This window comes from Candoia aspera, chromosome 14 (genome assembly GCF_035149785.1).
Source record: "Candoia aspera isolate rCanAsp1 chromosome 14, rCanAsp1.hap2, whole genome shotgun sequence".
NCBI classification, from domain to species: domain Eukaryota; kingdom Metazoa; phylum Chordata; class Lepidosauria; order Squamata; family Boidae; genus Candoia; species Candoia aspera.
The window spans coordinates 2133787-2156060 of NC_086166.1; the positions used below are offsets into that span (position 1 = coordinate 2133787).

Consider the following 22274-nt stretch of genomic DNA (forward strand, 5'->3'; position numbering starts at 1 on the left):
TGCCAACACTTAAACTCTTCCGATGCAAATTCAATACAGCAGGAAAGGATTGGAAATCAATGTTCTGACCTAGTCTAACCAACAGGAGTAATATATTTAACAGTGAAAAGTTGTACAGTAATGGTATGGATATTTCAACAAAACATGCAATAAACGTAAAAGGGAATTTGATTTGTTCTGTGCCGTGTTTTGCAGAGTTAATTCCAGAGAGTAAAGCTGGGCATTTCATTTCCCAGGATACTAAGATCATCTAACCCAATATTTCCTGGCTTGTGTTTCCTGGGCATGTTTAGGCCTCTCCTATGATGCAATTAGAGCAGTGTTTCTCAACCTTGACCACTTTAAGAGGGGTGGACTCCAACTCCCAGAATTCCCCAGCCAGAGTGCTGGCTAGGGAATTCTGGGAGTTGAAGTCCCCCCCCTCTTAAAGTGGTCAAGGTTGAGAAACACTGAAATAGAGGGAAAAAATTGTTAGGACAGTCATTTGCACCTTTTACGATACAGAGATTGAATGTGTAATTGATTGGTTCTGGGCTATTTTCATCTTCCCCTCTATGAAAATAAGAAGGAAACACTGGTTAAATCCCCAAACTGATGATCTAAACCAGGGTTTCTCAACCAGGGTTCCATGGAACCCTCAGGTTCTGCGAGAGGTCACTAGGGGTTCCCTGGGAGATCACGATTTATTTTTAAAATTCTTTCGAATTCGGGCAACTTCACATTAAAGAGCTAAGTTTCATTCTTTACTTTCAGTTTAAGAACACCGTTAGTTCATTTTACAGGCCAACCCATGAAACAAATATAATAGTTTTGTAATTTCGGGCCTCTATTTGAGCCTGAACGTGCAGCGGGTCCCCGAGGCCTGAAATTTTTTTCAAGGGATCCTCCAGTGTCAAAAAGCTGAGAAAGGCTGATCTAAACCGTAGTTTTTTGCTAGACTGAGAATTGTTTTGTCCAGGGTTTTATAGGTGGCTGTGCCGTATATTTTCCTACTTCTGTGTTAAGTGGCTTTATTTCACAACCTTGTTTTACTTTGTGACAGACAAGCAAGTGCATTGTTCAGCTGCGTCAGAAGGGCTAACAGCTCCTGTCCTTTCGGCATAGTGTGCTTTCAACACCCCTCGACAGAGGTCATCGTTCCGGCTGTATCGCAGCTCCATCAGCTTTGCGGCAGTAATCAGATGCTGTGATTAGTGCCCCTTTACCCTCCTGACTTAATCACTAGAGGTATTTCTCTGGAAGGCCTGATCGTTGTAAGGGACTCTCCACCAATCACAAAAGATTGTCAGAGCTTAAGGGATTATGCTGGGAATTACATGCAGAGGAAGGTCATGTGAATATATCAAGCGCGGTGCCACGAAGAACAGTGATGTGGTTGAGTCAGCATTCGCCTCTTAAGCTCTGTTATTGTTTACCCTCCAGAGCAGTGAGACACCTGAATTTGTGCTGAACTTTGTCGTTCCCACCGGAGGAGCAAAATGTTCCCACCTGCTGCCAAGCAGCTGCTGGACCCTGTCGCTTTGAAGTATGGTGATGCCCACCAGGTGAGTGCTTGGAGCATTCATTTTGTAAACTTTTCTGGAAAACAGCCAACAAAGAACCACAAATCCTAATTATTAGTTAAATATTCACATACAGAACGCTAAGAAGGAGAACTCTTACGGAATTCCTAACTCCAAAGGATGCCGTCGTACTTGTGAGGTTTTCCAAACGGGAGAAAATAACACAAAAGCACAGATCTGGGCACTGAGTAATCCTTGGGTAATCTTAAATCAGCTTCCGTAATAGCACTTTTCCAGGCAAAATTCAAAGGCTATCCATGCACTCAAGGTAATCATTTTTCCTTTGTGACTCGTGACACACTGGAACACAGGACCCAGGAAAATGTGACCAAGGAATTATTTTTTTATCTGGGGGTTTATTTTTATGACGGACGCTTAGGCATTAGCATTGCTTCCATTCACAACCCCTCCAACGTGCTCCTGAGCTTCCTGCAAATGCAGAAGAGATGGAGAACTTCCCAAGTCAAACAGTGGTCCCTTCATTTGACCAGCCAGAGAACATCCTGATCAGGCAGGGCCCCCAACTGTGAAGCCACCATAGATCTGGAAGTCCCAAAATCCCCTAATCCCCCACCACTCCCAGCAAAATGGAACAAAGAACAGATCGCCACCAGCCTCTCCTTGTGAGCCATGGCTTGATACTCTGAATGGAACAGATGCTTAAAGCAAGGAAATTTACACACACACCATGCACAGAGACATCGTTTCTCACTCCCCAGTGGACTGGTGCCTAATTTAGTATTAAGCAAGCAGGGGCATCTATGGGGAGGTGTCAAAAAAACTCAAGATGGTGGTCACAATCCTAAAATCAAAGCTTGGCCCTTTGGGGTTGCAAGGAATGTAAAAAACTGCCTGGGCTTGGATTGCATGGGGGGTGGCTGCCATTGTGGTCTTTTTGATCAGCCCCATCAGCAAGAGTGAAATGAAACCAAAAGAGAGATCGGGGTTCAAAAGATCAAAACGTAAAGATACAACACCCTAAAATCGATGGGACAATTTGACCTTAGTAATGAGAATGAATGAAAATGACTACAGCCTGCCCCTGCTCATGGAAGTTGACAGCATAGAAACTTTGAATATTCCCACAAGGGGATCTGCTGATTTATTGGAAGAAACTATAAATGTAACTTCACTGAATTGAAGTGAACCTAACCCTTTTCAACCTGGGCCGTGGTGGCAACAAATTCTGGATGTTATGACACCTTTAGAAGGCACCAGGTAGAAGAAAAAGGTTGTTTTTCCTTATGGCACAATCCAACTGGGCAGAAAATTACTGAATGTTAGGAACAAATCTGTTTATGATTACACCAAGATAGATAAATGGATTGTATTAGCTACTTGTGTGTGTATGCGAGTGTAAGTGTGTGTAGCTATAAATATGGACAAGGATATTGCTGGAAGTCCACTTAAGTGCTTCTATATGTGGGTATGTGCATGGATATAGTGTTTGTTAGCCACCTTAAATCAAAGTTTGCCAGGTATTTGTCCAAAATCAACACCTAGTTAATCTAATTTAACTGAGCCTTTGAATGGAAAGATTTGGCATTACCCACCAGGGAGGAAGGGTTGGTGAAATTGACAGAACTTGCTGAGATGGACAAATTGACTTCTTTGATTACAGAAAGGTCATTACTGACGTTCGTCAATGACTGGAAACCCCTTATGGACTTTTTGCGTGAGAAAGAAAATGATTTTGTGATTTGCGGTTTTGATGATTAGAAAGAATAAGTTATAGAAAGAAGGGAATTATGATGAAATTGGAGAGAATAGTTTGATTAGAAGTGTATGTATAACTACCAAGAGGGATATCGGAAGCAAGCAAGCAAGCAAGCAAGCAAGCAAGCAAGCAAGCAAGCAAGCAAGCAAGCAAGCTATCTATCTATCTATCTATCTATCTATCTATCTATCTATCTATCTATCTATCTATCTATCTTATCACCACCCATCTCCCCCACAAGGAGGGACTCTGGGCAGTTCACAACAAAAACATTCAACCACAATATAATATACAATAATATACAACAATATCAATGACATAAAAATATAAATATATTAAAATATAATAAAACCCAGATGGCTAAGATATTCTCTCTATCCGCAAGCAAACAGGGCAATTCTATGGAGCTAACCATCCCCAAGAAGAACTATTTTCTTTCCTGCCCCAGGCATGTTGACAGAGCCAAGTTTTTAATTTTTTCCGGAAGTCCAAGAGCGAAGGGACCTGCTTCAACTCCAGGGGGAGAACGTTCCACGCTTATCTTGTTATATTTTTTCCTTCTTCTTTTCTTTCTTTGAATGTATTTCTTATTAAGTACGTAAAATCTATTAATATAAATCACTTTTTTAAAAAATGAATAAAGTCTTTGCATGTTACCAAGGTGCCACGGACACATTCTCACCTTCTAGAGTTGAATTCCCTCAAAACTACAAAGTTTATATGTCCCCCTTTTTTTTTAAATGACATCCACAAAAGATTAAGGTGACAAACAGGGCCATTTCATAAGCATCACACGGACTTCACAGAAGCTGCACAGATTCAGGGCACCTGGAAGGGTTGCTTTGTAATGTGAACGAAATGCTGTCCTTTTTTATTTCGAGGGAACACCTCAGGAAATGATAAGGTAGGTGACTTATGTTTAGGGACCTGTGAAGATGACCACAGGATGTTTTTCCAGCCTGCAATTAGGAGAATCATGTTCAGGCAACCCTGCAGGACTGTGGAGTCCTTGGTGCTCCCTGAGCTTGGTCGTTTGCTGGCAGACGTTTCATTACCCAGCTAGGGAACATCATCTGCGCTTTTCTTTTGGAACCCAATAAATTTGGTAGCAGAAAAGAGGATGCACAGTACACCCCAAATCCTTGACGGTTTGGAAGCTGCTGGCTTCAGTCAAAGGGGCACTCCTGGGAAACATTTACTGTGGGCAACAATATCATTTTATACACACCAACACAAAGTCCTTGCCTGTTTTTAACCCATTGTAAGCCACTGAGTGTCATTGACAAGGGGATGGCCTGAAGACACTGATGGATGAATGAATGAATGAATGAATACATAAATAAATAAAGAGGAATGGTAACATGGAACAGGAAAAAACTACACCTTGTAACTGTTTCTCCCTCAAGATTGTATCATCAAAAGAGAGGCAGAGAAAGAATTAGATCTGCTTGTCTACAGCTTGCTCATTTTATTCTCTTAAAGATATTATTTAGTGAGTAACGGTTGCTTTGAAAATTATGTGGATTAACTATTATTTATTTTTATGGGATTTCTGTCCTGCTTCTGCCAAGTTATTTAGGCGGTGGCCCAAATAAACAGGTTAGCAACTACGGTCCGGTGAAATCATCGAAGCCGATTCCCAAAGAAAGACCCTGAATCAAGTACAAGGGAGGCTTGTATGAATTCCACAAGGGATTAAGTGAAGGGCATTCAGTTTATTCGGGAACTAGCATCAGTTAAGCCACAGAATCACTTCTCTGAATACACCGCTGATGTTCATATTAAAGACTGCAAATGCAGAGCAAATCATCTGTCCTTGTTACGAGCATCGGTGGGGGAAAACACTTCTCTTCCAGGAAATGCTTAGGCATTACCATTTCCGGCATTCCCAGAGCAGAGAAGTCTTGCGTCCCTACAGGGATCTCCTGGGCAGTTGACGGCGTAAGGTAGTGCTGAGAAGCAGCGAGGTCAGCTTTCAGTTGTTTTATTGACAAGAAGCAGGAGGCACCATCTGGGCCTCCTGTCAGGCTACTCCAACTGGCAGAAGAAATATCTGCGGAGACAGGATGCCAAGACTCACCCCCTCCATGCCTCCCAAGCCCAAGAGTCTAAGTGCCCATGACTTAGGACAAATGGAGGTTGGGTTAGAGAACAAATGGTTATTTCTGTTCTGCTAAATTCATCCAGACAGATTTAGTTCTGAAATAACAGGCAAGCTACAACAGAATCAACAGGACCTCACTTTCTCACATGGGAACTAAATCTGGCTTACAGCACCCAAAATCTTTCTGGCCAGCAGGGAGGGGACCTCATCTCGGACTCGCTGACGTCCTTCAATCATGGGGGTGGCTTTGACTGCCCCTCCTCAGCCTCAGGAGTTCTCAGATGACTCGTTCTGTGTTCTCTTTCCATCAGGATTTTTAGTTGTGGCGGCCCAGAGTTGTCTTCTGCTACTTTCCTGAAGGCCACCTCTGTATAGTTTCACAGCCTCTGTTATCCACCATTCTAGGACAAACTGGCCACTTTCCTGCAAAGTTCCTGTGACTCGTGTAAATCATCATTCAGTCTTTCCCTCCTGGATGAAATCCAAGGCCGAAGATCCTTAATACAACAGTGCAGATTATTCAGTATTGATACCAGACAGTTATTTACTCAACCAATTTATACTGCAGGCTTCCAGACTATTCCTCTCAGTTGCAACCCTTCCCTAAAGTAATTACCTGTATTTTGTAGGCTCCTATGAGCCTTAAGCATCAAATTGCATAACAGCAAAAAACTCAATTCTCTGAGTTTCTCAATTCAGAAAGAAGTTCAAAGCATTCTTGGCTTTTATCCTCCACTCCTTTGCAACACATGAGGTGGCTCCAACTGAACATGGAACACTAACATATGCATCAGACAGCAAATGCTGATGTATAATTACATGACACTTCTTCTCCATTAATGATTAAGAGGCTCAGTGCAACCCCCCGATTATAAGAAGGCAGTCTTTGAATCTAGCTTGACCCCTGGTGAATTCATGAAATATGTCCAAGAAATAATTTCTTGGCAACAATTCAGAAGTTGCCTTCTTCTGGGATATTTTTCCAACTTCTCAGTCTAGCCCATATCCTTGTTATTTCCTGGTAAGGTCCCATCCAAGCACTAACCAGATCAAACACTGCTTTGCTTTCTGAGATCTACCAATGTGGGTTAGATGTTGCTACCTAGCTGGACTAATGATAAAAACAAGGAGACAATTGGTTTTCTAATCACATATTATACAAATACTAGAAACCCTGTGACCTATTGGGTCATCGTCTGAATAAAAGGTAGTGCAGTCTGATGTCACCAGGATGAACATTAAATTTTATGCTGACTATATTTTTTTTCCTCCAATGCTGGATGGTCCTGTGATCATCTAAGAAGAGTATAGATCATAAACAGCCAAATAATTGTAGTGGCAAACAAACTTCAATAATAACTCAATATTTTTACGCATTCTTTAAGTTAGCGGATTCTAGGTACTTCGATTCAAAAATCGTTGCGGTATAATGCACGGTTTGGGCTAACCTGAGGGTACAAACAGTCAAACAGATAAACACAGTGAGAGTTTTAGTAGTATATAGACAGACGTACCTGAGCACCCCTACTAGTTTTCAAAATGGAAAGCAATTTAGGAGAAGGAAACTCAGTGCCGTTAATTAGCTCTTCCTGTCCACTCTAATTCCTCCTCCCCTCTTGAAGAAGTTTCTGCCATACCATGAACCTCCAGAAGCACATTTGGTTCCAAGTGTTTGGAGACTCATGGAAAAGAAAAAGAAAAAGAAAAAGAAAAAGAAGAAAAAGAAAAAGAAAAAGAAAAAGAAAAGAAAGGGGTGGGGGAGCAGGAGAGGACTATGTTGCCCATATTTTAAAAAAACAGGAGCGCCCTTGAAGATATTTCATCTGCTTTCATGCCATGCAGCAATATTTTCATCCTATCAGTTGATGGTCCCAGATTGTGGTCAACCTGCAAGTTTCCCACTAGTGAAACTAGTCACAGGCATCGCTGTTCAATCATAAGCGACGTTATTTGAGAAAGGCTTGTAGGTTATTCATGCCAACACCCTGGACCAAGCTGGATTTTCTCCTACACTAATTCCAAAAACATTTTATCTCTCCTTAATCAAATACTTGTGCTGCAAATAGGGAGGACTCAGCCATGTGCAACTGAAAGATTAGCCCATGAGGGACCTAGCCCTTCCTATTCAATGACATCAAGAATGCTCATGCGCAGTTTGATCAGCACCTATAACCCTAAACAAATCCTGGACGTTAGCCCTGAGAAATGCAAAGCACTTCACATTTTTTTCTTTGGAATCCTGAGTCTTCCTTTGCTGTACCGATTTGGGATCCTTCTGCTGGATTAGTGCTATTCTGTTCCGACTCAGTGCGGCCATTCCCAGGTGGCAGGGGTCGCTTTCCGATTTATGAGCCAAGCGTACTGTAGGACCAAAAATATTTTCAAGCCGAGACGCAGACAGGGAACTTTCTCTGCAAGATTTCAGTGATGGTCGGCAGGGCACGCTCAATCCTGATTTTTCAAGCTGTCGAAGATTTCCGCAGGATCTGAAACTTGAAAGGTTGGATTTTTCAAAATCCACTCCTGGCGTAGTCCATGGTGTGGAGGTCTCAGCCAACTGTGTCACTGCGACTGGACGGAGCTTGGAAGTCAAGCGGTAGTCAAGGTTCTGCTAGTAAACGCACATGGGCTCTACGTATTCGGACTACTTGTGGAAGTTGGCCAGAACATGCCGACCGTGTTCTGGGGGAACGTTGGAAGATTTAGCCCCAGCATATAAGCCCATTTTAGGGAGCCCTTGTTCAGTGAAGACACTCAACACTAGGACTTCCTACAGGTGGAACATCTACCCAGAGTCTACAACTGAGCAATGGCCCTACCAAACGCCATCACAGAAGGCTAAATGTAGGACCAGGTCATTTAAGGCCTAGTACAAGCTTATCTCCTTGAGTCTGTAGTTTTCTTGGAAGCAGTGTGGAAGGGGGTTGGAATTTCCTTCTTCCAAGTATTAAGCAGGCCTGACCCTGCTTAGCTTTTGAATCCAGACCCCCCCAAAAAAGGAGATTGGAAGAGAATAAGAATACTTGAAATGCTAAAGCCCAGTTCTAAGACTACTGTTTAAATTCTGAATTTGCTAATGAATTATCCAAACCTGTCAAACGGTTAAGGCCAAAAGGGCTGTGTAGCTAAAACCCAAAAGTTTAGCTTACAAAGCCATCAAACCTGAAGACGGTCTGTATGGTATATAATAAACACCGGATATTAAACTGTGGACATTTCTTTATTGTTCTACAGAATAAAGAGCAGTGGAGATGTACACTATTTTTTATATTTAATCTTGCAGCTCCACTTCTGCCCCATGAGAAGAAAGTTGGTATATAACTCAGCGTAATTGGAAATATTATAATGCTAATAGCAGCATTGTGGATTAGTATCTCACAGACTATTTCTAACCCTCTGAAACTGGGAGATGGCTGACATTTTTTATTTTTATAAAGGCAAAATGTCAAACTTTGTGCCCCTGACTTTCTCTTCGGGCGTACCCCATTTTACAAACCTTTCAATCATACGATGATTTCTTCGAAAGCTTTGTGATGGCTCTGCATAAGCCAGTGTGAACTCTTGTTGGATAAGATCTGAACGATCACAAAACTTGTTAAAACTTCCTTCTTTCAAACAGCAGCTCACACATTTGTACTCACCAACACACGCTCGTATGCACACTCACCCACCCTCAAACACAAACACATAATGTTACTTTTGAAATGCATTAAAAGTTTATGAGATAGCATGGTGATTATTAAAGAACTAAAATTACTAATTTCCAAGATCTATTCAAGGGAAGGGACAGGAAAAGTTATTTTGCAGCTCAGGACAAGGTGGTGCCCTAATCCTATTTACTGCCCACTGAAAGGCGTTTTAGTACTGGTGACAGGACATTGCCCCACCACATCAGAGGACAGCAAGCTACTTCAAAGTCAAAGGCTGAGTAGCCCTCCTATCCTTCTGCCTCCAATGTCATCTTCTCTGCTTAATGGTAGAACCAGCCACATTCTATCCTTGCCATCTTCATAACAACATTTGAAATGTTGCTAAGCTAATCTTCCATTACAAATATCAGGAGGAGCCTGGTAGCACCTTCTCAGACCAACTAATGTCATTAAAAATCAGATGCATCCATGAACGTGGAGGCCTTTTAAGGGCATTGGTTGGCCTGAGAAGGTGCTACCAGGCTCCTCCTGATTGGGGGCAACCACAGCCTAACACAGCTCTCCTCTTAACAAGGTTGGAAACAACACAACACGCTTTCAAATTCTACGTGAAAGCCCTTCAGACTGATAGAGTGGGTTGTCCTCCTCTAGGGAAAAGCATATTGCCTGGAGCCTTTTCCCAAAATCCAGTCATGAAACTGGACCTCAATAAGCGTTTTTCTTACAGATAGCTGTTTTATACCATCCCTGGAATCTTCTGAAGGCAAACTTGCTTTTTCATGGGAATGCAATAAACTAGCCTGGTGGGTTTAACAAAAAAAGAGTTGGGGTGGTGGTGGTGGAAGGCAGCAACTGTAACTCAACACCAAGTGGATTATTCCAGGAATATCTCCCTTTCTACCAATCAACTGGAAGCAAGCTAAGGCTCAGAACACAGCAATGTCATGCACCACTCCCCTTTCACATCAGACAGTTTCCTATTTCTTGAAATGGGCTGTAAACAGACACAGGGAGGAGCTACGAATTCACTCTGCCAACTGAAGCAGAAACTTTGTGAGTAATTTACTAGAGGACAAACAAGTGCAGCTCACATGCAGGAAAAACACCACGCTCTATCACCGGTCCCGAAGGTCTAGGACAGTTGCGGGCCACGAAAGGGGGCAAAATGCGAGCCCCTCTTGGTGTCCGTTCTTCACCTGAAATGTTATTTATCAGCCATATTTGACTCCCCAGTACAAAGGAACATGCGACCTGGAATGAAGGTAGGCGTTGAAAAGGTTGGGTAAGAGTGGGGGTGGGTGTTTGTCGAGGGGGAGCAGAGCCAACAGCCATGACAAAACATGGTCAGAGCAAATAACAGAATGAGAGATTGCGCCGAGAGAAACTGGAAGGGTGGTGGAGGTGCAAAACTCTGCTGAAATGTCAAGATAAACTTTTGGGGGGCGTGGGGGGAGGAAAGGCACATTCCCACTATGACGATCAGTTTCAAAGTGTATGTTTACACCTTGGAACATGACTTGCTTCCAGGTAAACTCCTCTGTTGTACTCAACCGGAAAAGATTGTTTGACTCGGGTGCTCTGAATGCATAAACAGCCTTTCCCAATGTTGTGGTGTCTGGGGGAGAAAAAGAGCTAAAAGCCAACATATGGGCTGGTTGATGGGAGAGGGGAGGCCCTACTACAGAACTTTAAAAAAAAAAAAAAATCTGAAAGAGCATGTGGTTCGATGTAGAACTTAATCAGGCAAATCCTCCCCTTGCTCCAGAGCTGGGAGAAAGACGGGATCGCTTTCTCAATCCTGACCTTCCCAATGAATGGATCTATAATGTAAAGGAACGCATGTATGGTGATTGAACATGGAAACAAAGAGCACTGCTGTCTTCACAGGAGGGTGCATAGCATGACATTCCACAGAACCCAACAACGTTGGGAGCCCTGCTCTCACTTTGTGGGCAGAAAGGCAGTCAAAGTTAGTGCCTTTTAAATTAGCAGGATGGGAATGAGGTCCTGGGAATGAATGGGCATTCAGCTCTTGACTTTCAAGGGGCACATAAAAGTCAGCAACAGGGTGCAGTGACACCAATGACTATTATTACCCTGTCTGCTTCAACAGTAATGTCCCCACCCCCACGGATGCTCTCTCTAAACCAGCATCCTCCAGTTATGCTTGACTACAACCCCCAGCATTCCCGGCCAGCGGGGCACTGGCCAGGTTGACTGAGAATTCACGGTGCTGCAGATCAAACCATTTGAAGGGCAACACGCTGGAGAAGATACAGCATAACCTAGGGGTTGGGAAGGTTCCAGATTTTGAAAAATGTTCTATCTCCAGTGGCTGCTTTGGTTGAAAGGGAGGGCAGAACTTAGCAAGCCGGGTGGAAAGATCTGGTTAGATGAACCAATACCGTTCTGTATTTTGGAAGAAGTCTGAAATGCCTTTTTAAAACATTACATTTCACTTTGATGGTTTTGAAGCAGCACACTCGCATCCACGGCTCTAGATTTGAGAGAGGGTTTATCTAAAAGTCACAACGTTCATCCTTCAGTTTAATAAAGGAAATTAGGGTAAGTGTGCCTTTGCATTAAGTTATGAGGAAAGCAATTACAAAAACATTAATCTGGCCCTCCTTGTACCAAAATGTGTTCTATGAGGAAAGCAGATTCTTATGCAATTACCCAGTCATGTTTATTTCTGATAAAGACGCTGAGGTTTTCTCTCTGACGTGTCAGAGGAGGCCTCGCCGAAACACAAACAAAGAACACGTGCTTTAAAATGCAACACACTGTGCAGTGTTGATCCTAGGCCAGGTTTTCCAGCTATACACCAACGCAACTCTTTTGACACCTCAGCTGAACCATTCTCATGCAGCTGAGAAATCTTCAAGCTTCTCTGAACTTACATCCCTCGAATCAGTTTAAATCCATCGGGGTTGCTCCCTGTAACCTGGTCTTCAATCATTTTTCATTTCAGTGGTTACCTTTATTAGGATGACTATGTTTTCCCATGGGAACCCCCCCCCCCATTAAGGTGTGTTCGTAAATTATTTATATAAAAGCCTCCTTGAACCACACAGGGATGCAGTTTTGGAAGAACAATGGTAAGGATAGCCGAAGATGAATATTTGAGAGTGCAGTCACAAAATTCCTTTCCTCTTTAGGTGTGGTGTCCTTCAAAAGTGAGTCAAGGTCTTGTCTTCAGGATGAAAATGGCCAGGCCTAGGAAGGTTGACTCACGCCAAATAAATAAAGGGGTGAATTCTAGGAAGGATTTATAAACATGTGGAATAATGTAGATGTTCTGGCAGATAAAACGTGTCTAAAAGTAGAAAACAGAAGGTCATCGCACAAAATACTGGAAAGCAGTTAAAGAGTACAGGGCTTCTTGACGCAATTCTACTATTAATAACTGGAACACAGAAATGTTTTACACGCCCATATAAAAAGTTGCCTTTAAGGCCATAATGTATTACAGAAAAACAGCATGTCTTTGAAAGAATGTTGCCCAGATTAGCAGCACAACTAATACTTCAGTTACATTTTTAAAGGAAGTTTTCTGAAAGACTTGCAACGCAATCTGCTTTTATTTTACTTTGCAGAGGTGGATTAGAATAATACGTCCTTTGTAGCGGTTGGAAGCAGAGTGAGAGAGAACTGCCTTAAACCAAAGTAACACAAACTACCTAATAATTAAGCTGTATTAATAACTAATCCATCAGAATCACAGGATCTCTATTGATTACTATTGTTATTTTAAACAATATTTTACATGAGCATTGAGTGTGGATCTATGACATCTACGACCCTAAAGGAATAATTTCGTAACTGATCTTTCTGTCATCCCATAATATAACTCATACCTGATCAAATTCAGCCGTGTGTGGTGCAAATGTTGAAGAAAGAGAGGGAGGATGTTTTATTTTGTGTACTTAAAAGAAGCCTAGAGACCAGGGTTTCTCCACCAGGGTTCCGTGGCACCCTCGGGTCCCATGAGAGGTCACCAGGGGTTCCCTGGGAGATCACAATTTACTTAAAACATTATTTCAAATTCGGGCCGCTTCACATTGAAGAGGTAAGTTTCATTCTTTATTTTTAGTTTAGGAACACCGTTAGTGCATCTATGCAGGCCTACCCATGAAACGAATATAATCATTTCGTAACTTCTGGCCTATCTTGGAGCCTGAATGGGCAGGGGTTCCTTGAGACCTGAAAGGTATTTCAAGGGTTCCTCCGGGGTCAAAAAGCTGAGAAAGGCTGATATAGACATTCTTTGTTTCTCTTCTGTAGAAAAGCTGGTAACCAGCAGAAAAGACCTCCGACCCCGGGAACGTCACTATGTGGAGCTGTGAAGCGTTCAATGGTTCCAAACACACAGAGGACCAGGATCTCTGCCACGACGTTCATCTTGTGATTACCGTTTTCTCTTTGCTCTACCTCGTCATCTGCTTCCCCATCGGCCTTTGTTACAATGGGCTACTGGTCCTAGTCAACCTGTGCAACAAAGCCACAATGACCATGCCGGACGTTTACTTCGTCAACATCGCCATCGCTGGCCTCATCATCAACGCCATCGCCCCCATGTACCTGCTGGGACCTACCAACACAAAATGGGCCATCTGGAATTTCAGCAACGAAGTCTACATCACCTTGCTTATTTTGTTCAATGTGTCATCTTTGGTGATCATGTACTCTACCGCGTTACTCAGTCTGGACTACTACATTGAGCGTGCTTTGCCAAGGACTTACATGTCCAGCGTGTACAACACGAAGCATGTGTGTGGGTTCATCTGGGGGGGAGCCATGCTCACCAGCTTTTCGTCTCTCTTGTTCTACGTCTGCAATCACGTATCCACGAAAATAATCGAATGCTCCAAAATGCAGAACAAAGAGGCGGCCGACACCATCATGTTTTTTATCGGATACATCGTGCCGGCCATTGCTGTGCTCTACGCGCTTGTGTTGATTTTGCGAATACGCAAGGAGGCAACACCACTGGACCAAGACACTGGAAGGTTGGACCCCTCTGTGCACCGGCTTTTGATTGCCACCATCTGCACACAGTTCACTCTATGGACACCCTACTATGTGACTCTGCTGGTCAGGACGCTATCCAGCATGCAAGGAAAAGGGACGGATGAAAACTATAGCCGAGGATTACATTTTACCAACGGACTGTCCGTATTTCTGGCCTTCTCCAGCAGCTTCGTCATGCCTTTGCTGTACCGGTATATCAACAAAAACTTTCCGAGCAAACTGCAAAGGCTGCTGAAAAAACTGCACTGTGGGAACCAGCGATGCTCGCACGAACGCACAGTGGTTCAGCAAGTTATAACGTAGGTATGAAGGAATGCTGGTGGGCCCCAGGTTGCAGAGTTGATTCTGGAGGCCACCGAGCAAGGATGCTGAAAGCGGGGTGGACCCCGTACATCAGCTCCTTGCTGTTTTAGCCTACACAGGTAGGGAAGCGGTTGAGAAAACTGTTGAGAATCTGTCTGTGGGTTAAAATAATCGCTGGATTTCAAGAGTTTCAATGCACTGAGTCAGTTTTACAGTATAAGCTTTGTTTTAGCAATCTTGTGTGGAGAAAAACACCCACAGAAGGCTTTTGAGAGAACACCTAGCACTTTGTAATCTTGTAGAATTAAAGAGAGGTAAAAAAGAGGGGTATTTTTATGTTTCATATAAAATAATATGAATTTAAAATTTACAAAGCAGTTTTATTTGAAGGTCAGAGCAGCACCTTTTCAGTTAAGATAATATCCATTAATAATCACACTGGTCAAATTGTGTAACAGCCTAGTATGATACTAAATCCTTCCTAATCTACAAAATTACAATTTAAACGAAACCTTGATTTCTAACTCTAAAGCAGGTTGTTTGAAGATTTCTCTTGGTTTAAATGCATTCGTATTTTCCTACACTTACAAGCAAACAAAAAGGATTTCCCCCCCTTTTCCTCGTTTTACATTGTAAAAGCATTTCGATCAAAGTATGCACTTTTGTAGAAAGAAAGCAAGAAGTCAAGACCCAGAAACGTTGCGGTATCTAGCAAAAATGAAATACAGTTTAAAATGAAGTCAGGTTTAAGGTGCAAACGAAAAATCCAGCAGGATTAAAAAGGGCGCCTCCCGGATCACTCACAAATTTGTGTTAAGACACACAACGTTCTTTCAACGGATGAATAGATGTCCAGCATTTCAGAAGTACGATCGCTCAAAGGATGCCTGTGAGATATTAACTGACCAAAGAGATGGAAGAGATAACGCAGGGGTGTGAATACACAGCGTATGGGATTCACAGGGAACAGCAAGGATTCTGATCATTCTGGCCCTATTTTTATGCTACTTCGGATCCTACTTCCCTGGCTAAATAGTGCCACACCTTTTCCATCCCTTTGGTGGGACCTAACGACAAGATAGCATGAAGAACAAGTCTAGGATAGGATACTAAAAGCCACTCTACACACACGTACGCACAGGGTTTTCCTTCTGCTGCACCCTGCTATCGCCAGAAAAGCTGTCCAAGAGGTTGGGTGATCCCTCAGGCTAGCACTCCCTGGAATGAGGTCTGGAAGAAGGGGTAAGGAGCTTCTCTCTGGAGGTTCGGATGGCTTCCTGCATGCAGGAAAGGGCCACCAGGCTTGGCTGAAAGACAACATTTCCTCTCGTTCCACTGTCCTAGGAATACTTGAGTCCAGTGTTTTTCAAACTTGCCAACTTTAAGAGGTGTGGACTTCAACTCCCAGAATTCCCTAGCCAGCATTCTGGGAGTTGAAGTCCACACCTCTTAAAGTTGGTGAGTTTGAAAAACACTGCTCTAGTCCTACTAGATGCAGAAACTATCTGTGGTTCTCCCACACGTGGGTCCTTCTTCTTCACCTGCTTCTCCACACCCTCGCTCAGTGGGCTGTCTTTAAAAATAATTTATTGAATGCTGTATGTAAAAGGACCCTTCCAACCTGGTGGCTTCCAGATCACAGTATATTTTTTTCCTCTCTCCTTGTTGGTTGTTACCAAACCAGTCTTGTGTTTGGTATTCCATACGGAGCACCAAAATTCCACTGCATCTCCGCATTCTATGATAGGATCAAAATATTAATAATACAGAGAGCAGGTTGCCTATTTTGTTCAACAACAAACTAGTGCAAGATTTAGCTTGCTGTCCTGCCATACTCAAGGTCTACAACCTGCTTTGCTCAAAACCAGTTTCCATCCAGGCTACTTTTCCATTTAAATGACTGCCTCCTAGGCATATTCTCCACGTTCCTTGGCTGAAAGGGATTATGAGACCTGAAGTCCCAATTCATCTGGAGGCCACCAGGTTGGAGAATCGGGGTAAGCAATACAGGGAGGGTGGGGGAGCTTCAGGAGATCCGGAGTTTTCGATTACAGAACTTGTAGCTGGCCTACTTTGCCAGGCTGAAATAATGCAATTTATTTGCTCAATCTGACATTTTGCCGGGAGACAATGCAAGGTTCTCAGAAAAGAATGCTTGCAGAACAAACAGGCGAGACTTCTGTAAGAGGCGTTGAGGGTTGAACCAGGAGGTTATAGATGCTAATTTAGCCTAGGGAGTTACCAGAAAGCCTAATTTACTTGAGGGAGTTACCAAGGCTCTCCTCAGGTAAGGAACAGAACAATAGACCTTATGTTGGCCAGGCTGCAGGGAGTCTTTGGATTAGCCAGGTCTGATGTAGTATTTATGTCGCAAACTTGGTCTTCAAGTTCAGTTGACTTCTAGTTTCAGTTCCTAACTGGAAAACAGGAACCTTGGAAAGAGGATCCCACAACTCCATGTTGGAACAGGGTCTTTGCCCCAGTCTTCTGGCAGCAACTTTTTTTAAAACGAAAAAGCCTGTTGCCCCAATTCTCACCTTACTTTAACTGCACCTGTAAGCAAGCACTATAAAGTCTTGGGGCTATTTCACATGCATGCCACTACATGGTAATATCTGCCAGACGAATAGTGGAAGGTACTTCTAAGCCATTGGATCTGGGGCTGGCAACTCTTTAGAGCAGGGTTTCTCAATGTTGGCAGCTTGAAGATGTGTGGACTTCAACTCCCAGAATTCCCCAGCCAGCAAGGCTGGCTGGGGAATTCTGGGAGTTGAAGTCCACACATCTTCAAGCTGCCAATGTTGAGAAACCCTGCTTTAGAGAGATGATATTTAACTGTTCTTCTATCACAGTGATTCTTAAACTGTTTGACCCAATTACTCTTATTCCTGGTCTTGGATAATATCATTAACCCCACAGAAAAGCCCAGATTCCGTTGTTTTATACAAGTGCCTCAGCACCGGCAGTCCCAGACTGGATCCTCAACGGACAGTTACAATTGCTCCATTACCCCCAGGATATGTCCAAATTACCTCCTGGGGGGTCGTTGCCCCAGTTTAAGAACCGCTGTTCTATCAGAAGAACTGGAATACCATTCTTCCCAACCTGTGCTCTCCAGAGGTATCAGACTATAACTCCTATAAACCCCACAGGCACAGCCCCAATTAATTTATGTCGCCGCTCACTAAGTCCCTTACTTGAAATGTCTTGAAACATCACCGTGCAATCCTAATCATATTTATTCTGAAGTGAGTCCCATTATTTATTTTCAAGGAAGTGTCCTTAAAAGGATAGTTGTTCATTTCTTCCAACTCTTCCCCTTGGGTTGAGCAAACAGGACAAGGTCTCTGATTTATTCCAGGCTGGGCTAAGTATCTGGATCTAGGTTTCCTGTAGGATTTCTTGCAGGTCACTAATGCGGGATATAAATTCACCAGTGGAACTTTCTCTCTCCAAAGCAAAGTATTGCTAGGTTAAAAGGCAATTCAATGTTTTGTCAAAACAAGAAACCAACAGCTCATTCTTTACGTAACTTAATCTACACATGGCTAATATCCTGTATCTGAAGCCACTCAAGTTCAAAACATTTGCATGCTTCTTCAGAAATCTTACTCATTGCTAACACGTCTTACCCTGGAAGTGTGCCTTTTCCCACTTAAACTGAGTCAGTATTGCAGGGAAGAAAAAAAAAATCCAGTATGAATATTGGTTCCCAGTATATGGTTTCTAGATAATGTTCCACAAAACCATCAATATTTATTTATTCTTAGGTCTAAAATGCCAACTGCATTTGCTTTCGTACACTTTGAATTAGGAACGTTTCCCAAACAAGAATTTGAGTTCATTCTAAAGAGATAACAAGTAGGCAATTTTTATACAAATAGTAAGAGCTGTGTTGTAAGGAAAATGCTATCAAGGAGTGGAGATACAGAATTTGAGGGGATAAGATTTGAAATCTGTTCTTCTATGAACTCTATTTATCACATGTAGGACACTTCTGTTTCAACCTCTGAAAGATTCCAGTTACTTCTGTAAATAAAAGTATTCGCCATTACTCACTGAACGTATGCAGAGAAACAGTCTACTGATGTAAAAAGAACATTTAAAAGAATTTATTAAATTATTTTCTAAGATTCAGATTTATCGTGGTTGAAGAATAAACTTCTCAATAAAAAAGTACTGTATCTGGTCATACATACAGAAATTCAGCACAAGAGTGCTGTTATTAACAGTATTATTTCAGAATAGTATTTTTTTTAAATGATGTATGATTTGTAGGTCTCCTTTTAACTGGGGAGGCAATTATGTCAAATCAATAAACTGATAAATTGTTTACTTCTGAGTCATCTGTGTCATTGTTCCGGTCAATTGAACCATTTCAAGAGTTGCTTGGTGTTCTTGGATTTAAGTAATGAAGGCAGAACAAGAAGAACAACCATCTCTCTGGTATAAAGTGGCCACAGTTGTCCAACTTCAAGCAACATCCACATAATATAATTGTTAAGTATCCTATAAGGCAGGGTTCCTCAACCTTGGCAACTCTAAGCTGTGCGGACTTCAACTCCCAGAATTCCCCAGCCAGCGCTGGCTGGGGAATTCTGGGAGTTGAAGTCCGCACAGCTTAGAGTTGCCAAGGTTGAGGAACCCTGCTATAAGGGGCTGTCTTTGTAAAACCCACAAATGTTGGTTAAGAAGATTGCAACAGACCGACAGAGTTAAGAAGAACATCTTCTGGGTGGAAGCCATCCTGACCACAATGGTTAAACATCTGCAGTTGCTTGCTTCTGGAAATGGGGTACTGACTTCTGAAGTCTCAACAGATGGAAATATTACCTTGTTCAACAGTCAGTTGAGATCTTTCTCAGAGATTCTTCTTCTCACCGGTCTCCAATCCAGGAAAAAAAAATTAGGAAATTACTTGAGAGAAAGGCCCTTTCTTTAGTAGTGCCCAAATTACTGAGCACTCTCCCTAGCTATGTACACTAGACGCCTATATTATTCTCTCTCAATCTGCAATGGGAATATATATATATAGGTAAAGGTAAAGGTTTCCCTTGACGTAAAGTCCAGTCGTGTCCGACTCTAGGGGGCGGTGCTCATCTCCGTTTCAAAGCCTTGGAGCCGGCGTTGTCCATAGGACACTTCCGGGTCATGTGGCCAGCATGACACACGGAACGCCGTTACCTTCCCGCCGAAGCAGTACCAATTAATCTACTCATATTTGCATGTTTTCGAACTGCTTGGTGTGCAGGAGCTGGGACGAGCAACGGGAGCTCACCCCGCCGCGCGGTTTCGAACCGCCGACCTTCCGATCGACAGCTCAGCGGTTTAACCCGCAGCGCCACCACGTCCCTATTATATATATATATATATATATATATATATATATATATATATATATGACTTTAAAAAAAAGTTTTAGCTGCTATTTTTATGTTGCTGCTTGAACTGAGTTCAGGGCTTTTAAATGGACAGGTATGAATTTATTTTGTAAGCTACTGGGATAGCCACTTGGAATACAAGATATATATATGGACGGATGGATGGATGGATGGAAGATAAATATTTAAGATACACACACACACAGACATATAATATGAAGAGGATTCTACTTCAGTTGACCGTGTGAAATTGCATCTCTTGGCTGCCCTGAGCTCTGCTGTGTTGAAAAGAACAGAAACAGAGAAATGGAGAAAGGAAAACCCGCCACAGAGAATTCTCTACCAGTAGAAGTCGAATAACGCAAGGGGCCTTTAAACCATCGGAGGCCCAAGGGAAGTATGTGAGGCTATCAAACAGGACAAGAAGGGTGGACAACGTGAGAGAGAGGAACCCACAGCAGGGAAAGGAAACCCTGTCAGAACTTGACGAGGCCAGGGGGACATGGATGCCCAACACGCACTGAAGGTTCGGTCTTCTGCAGAACCAGAATACAGACAAGGAGGACGCAAATGTTCTGCTCGGAAGCGGAGTCTGGATATCCTCATGACGAGAAGCTTAGGGCTGCAAGATATAGGGAGGTGCTCAACCAGTGGACTCAGTCAATTACCCTTAAACCTAGAAGGAGCTGCTCTGCACCTCGCAGGTTGAAGGATGCATGTATCTTTCTGAGTAGGCGTCGCAGAGGCGTGCGTCTGTCAGACAGCTCTGCCTCCTCCTGAGTAGGTACGTTACATTCCAAAGAGGGATGTTCCCTCTAGCAAAAGAAAAAAAAGGCAGGGCAACCCCAGTGTCATTCTGTTCCAGGAATGGAAAAAAAAAAGTTTAACCAGTTTAGTTTTACTCTTTGGGAGATTTGAGCGATCTGCACATCTTTCATATATTTTGTACAAAACAGCTAAATATGGTAAACACATGTCAATTATAGGAAACAACTGCCAGGGCACTGGACGCATTGAGGCGTACTGCCAGTCGCGACTGAGATTTTGGCAGGTCCGTGTGACACAGCAGTAAAGGAAAGGTTTGCCATCTAATCGTCTGCTGTGCTTGGAAAGCCTGAGACCCAAATCCACGAACCTCTGTTGCATTTGTGAAGAATTAACATGCACGGGGTGCGCACAGGCTCTTGAGCAGCGTTTCTCAACCTCAGCAACTTCAAAAGGTGTGGGCGTCAGAGTTCACACCTCTCAAAGTTGCAGAGGTTGAAAAATGCTGCTCTAGACAGAGGCCAATGATACATTTCCAGGATGTGAACAGCCAACACTGGGTGAACTATGCACTAAACGCTCAAATTGGACATCATAGGAACGGCAGCCATGGGAAGGTTAGCACAGATGAACATAGCCCAGGATTCCCCCCCCCCCATAAATTCTAGCTTTGTATTTCCAGCTGGAGATTAGGATGATGTATCTCGAGAATTCCACCTGTAACAGCACTGACTTCACTGAGCGTCAAAATCCTGAGTTCCAGATTTAAAAAGGGTATTCCCTGTTGCACATTCAGTTCCAGGAAGACCACATGCAAAAGTGGATATTCACACACACGCACGCACACACTGACAAACAGCGTCTTGTCAAAATTCCATTTTCAGAAACCTTCCTGCTGAGTCATTTCATGTAACAAGCCAGAACAACAAGCCAAGTTTGATCTGGGTCATTTTTAATTACCTGGGGCCTGACAAAACCGCAGTAGGTAAGTATGCAAATGAGACAAACTGTCTTTGGGCTAAAGGAAAAAAAAGTTTTCCTTCTCTTCTCTTTGCTCACAAAGGAGAAAAGGAGATAGGAGGCCCAAAAGCTCGCCACAGCTTGGTCACAATAATCCGAAGCAACATTAGCTGGGGATGATGGGATCGGTCATTCAGAATTTCAGAGAGGATTTTGTCCTCCCAGCCAGGCTCAGCTAGGAAACTAATTGTGGGAGGAGGGAGAGAACTGTGTTGCAAACCATATTTATTCCTCCTGAGGAAAACACCGAATGAATTTTTTCCATCTTGGCAAAGCACTTCGGAGCTAGAAAAATTGATGTTCCTTCTGCAAAAGCTCCCCCTTGTGGCTAACTGGAGAATGCCACCCAAGGCAATTCTACTGCCTTTATTCTACAGTTATCCCCGAAGTTTGGGGCTGGGGTTTGCAAGGCATTTAGGCTAGCCCGGGATGGTTCAGAAAGGCAGAGGCATCTGCCAGCACATTTCCAGCAGGAACACGCCAGGAAGAGACTGGTGAACAGGAGACTTTTTATGGCGGGATGCTCAGGAGACTTTACCAAAGAAGCAGGCTTAACCGGCAAATCTGAAGACGTTAGAAGCCTCCTGGGTTCCATCAAGATCCAAAGTCGTGCGCCACTTCAAGGCACATCGGGAATCCTTGCAGATATTAGCATGTTTCCCTTTGGCCAACTTACCCTTGCACATCAGCGCAAACTAGCTCTACCCTCTGTGCAGAAAAAGAGGAAGGCAGAGAAGGAGA

The 22274-nt window shown here is 43.1% G+C and overlaps 2 protein-coding genes across 3 annotated transcripts in view; one reads left to right on the plus strand and one right to left on the minus strand.

Annotated features, from left to right (window-relative positions):
* Nucleotides 1–15810, plus strand: part of GPR146 (G protein-coupled receptor 146) — a 34770-nt gene extending 18960 nt beyond the window's left edge. Inside the window, exons 2-3 of one of the 2 annotated variants that reach the window (XM_063315204.1) lie at nt 1423–1544; nt 13318–15810. In XM_063315204.1, the coding sequence (XP_063171274.1) occupies nt 13366–14367 (1002 nt within the window). In that variant the 5' untranslated portion in view covers nt 1423–1544; nt 13318–13365 and the 3' untranslated portion in view covers nt 14368–15810. Of the gene's footprint in view, nt 1–1422; nt 1545–9582; nt 10296–13317 lie in introns of those variants that run through there. The other variant, XM_063315205.1, reaches the window with a different exon arrangement.
* The window catches only part of C14H7orf50 (chromosome 14 C7orf50 homolog), a 94412-nt gene that overhangs the window by 38119 nt on the left and 34019 nt on the right, over nt 1–22274 (minus strand). The window lies entirely within an intron of this gene.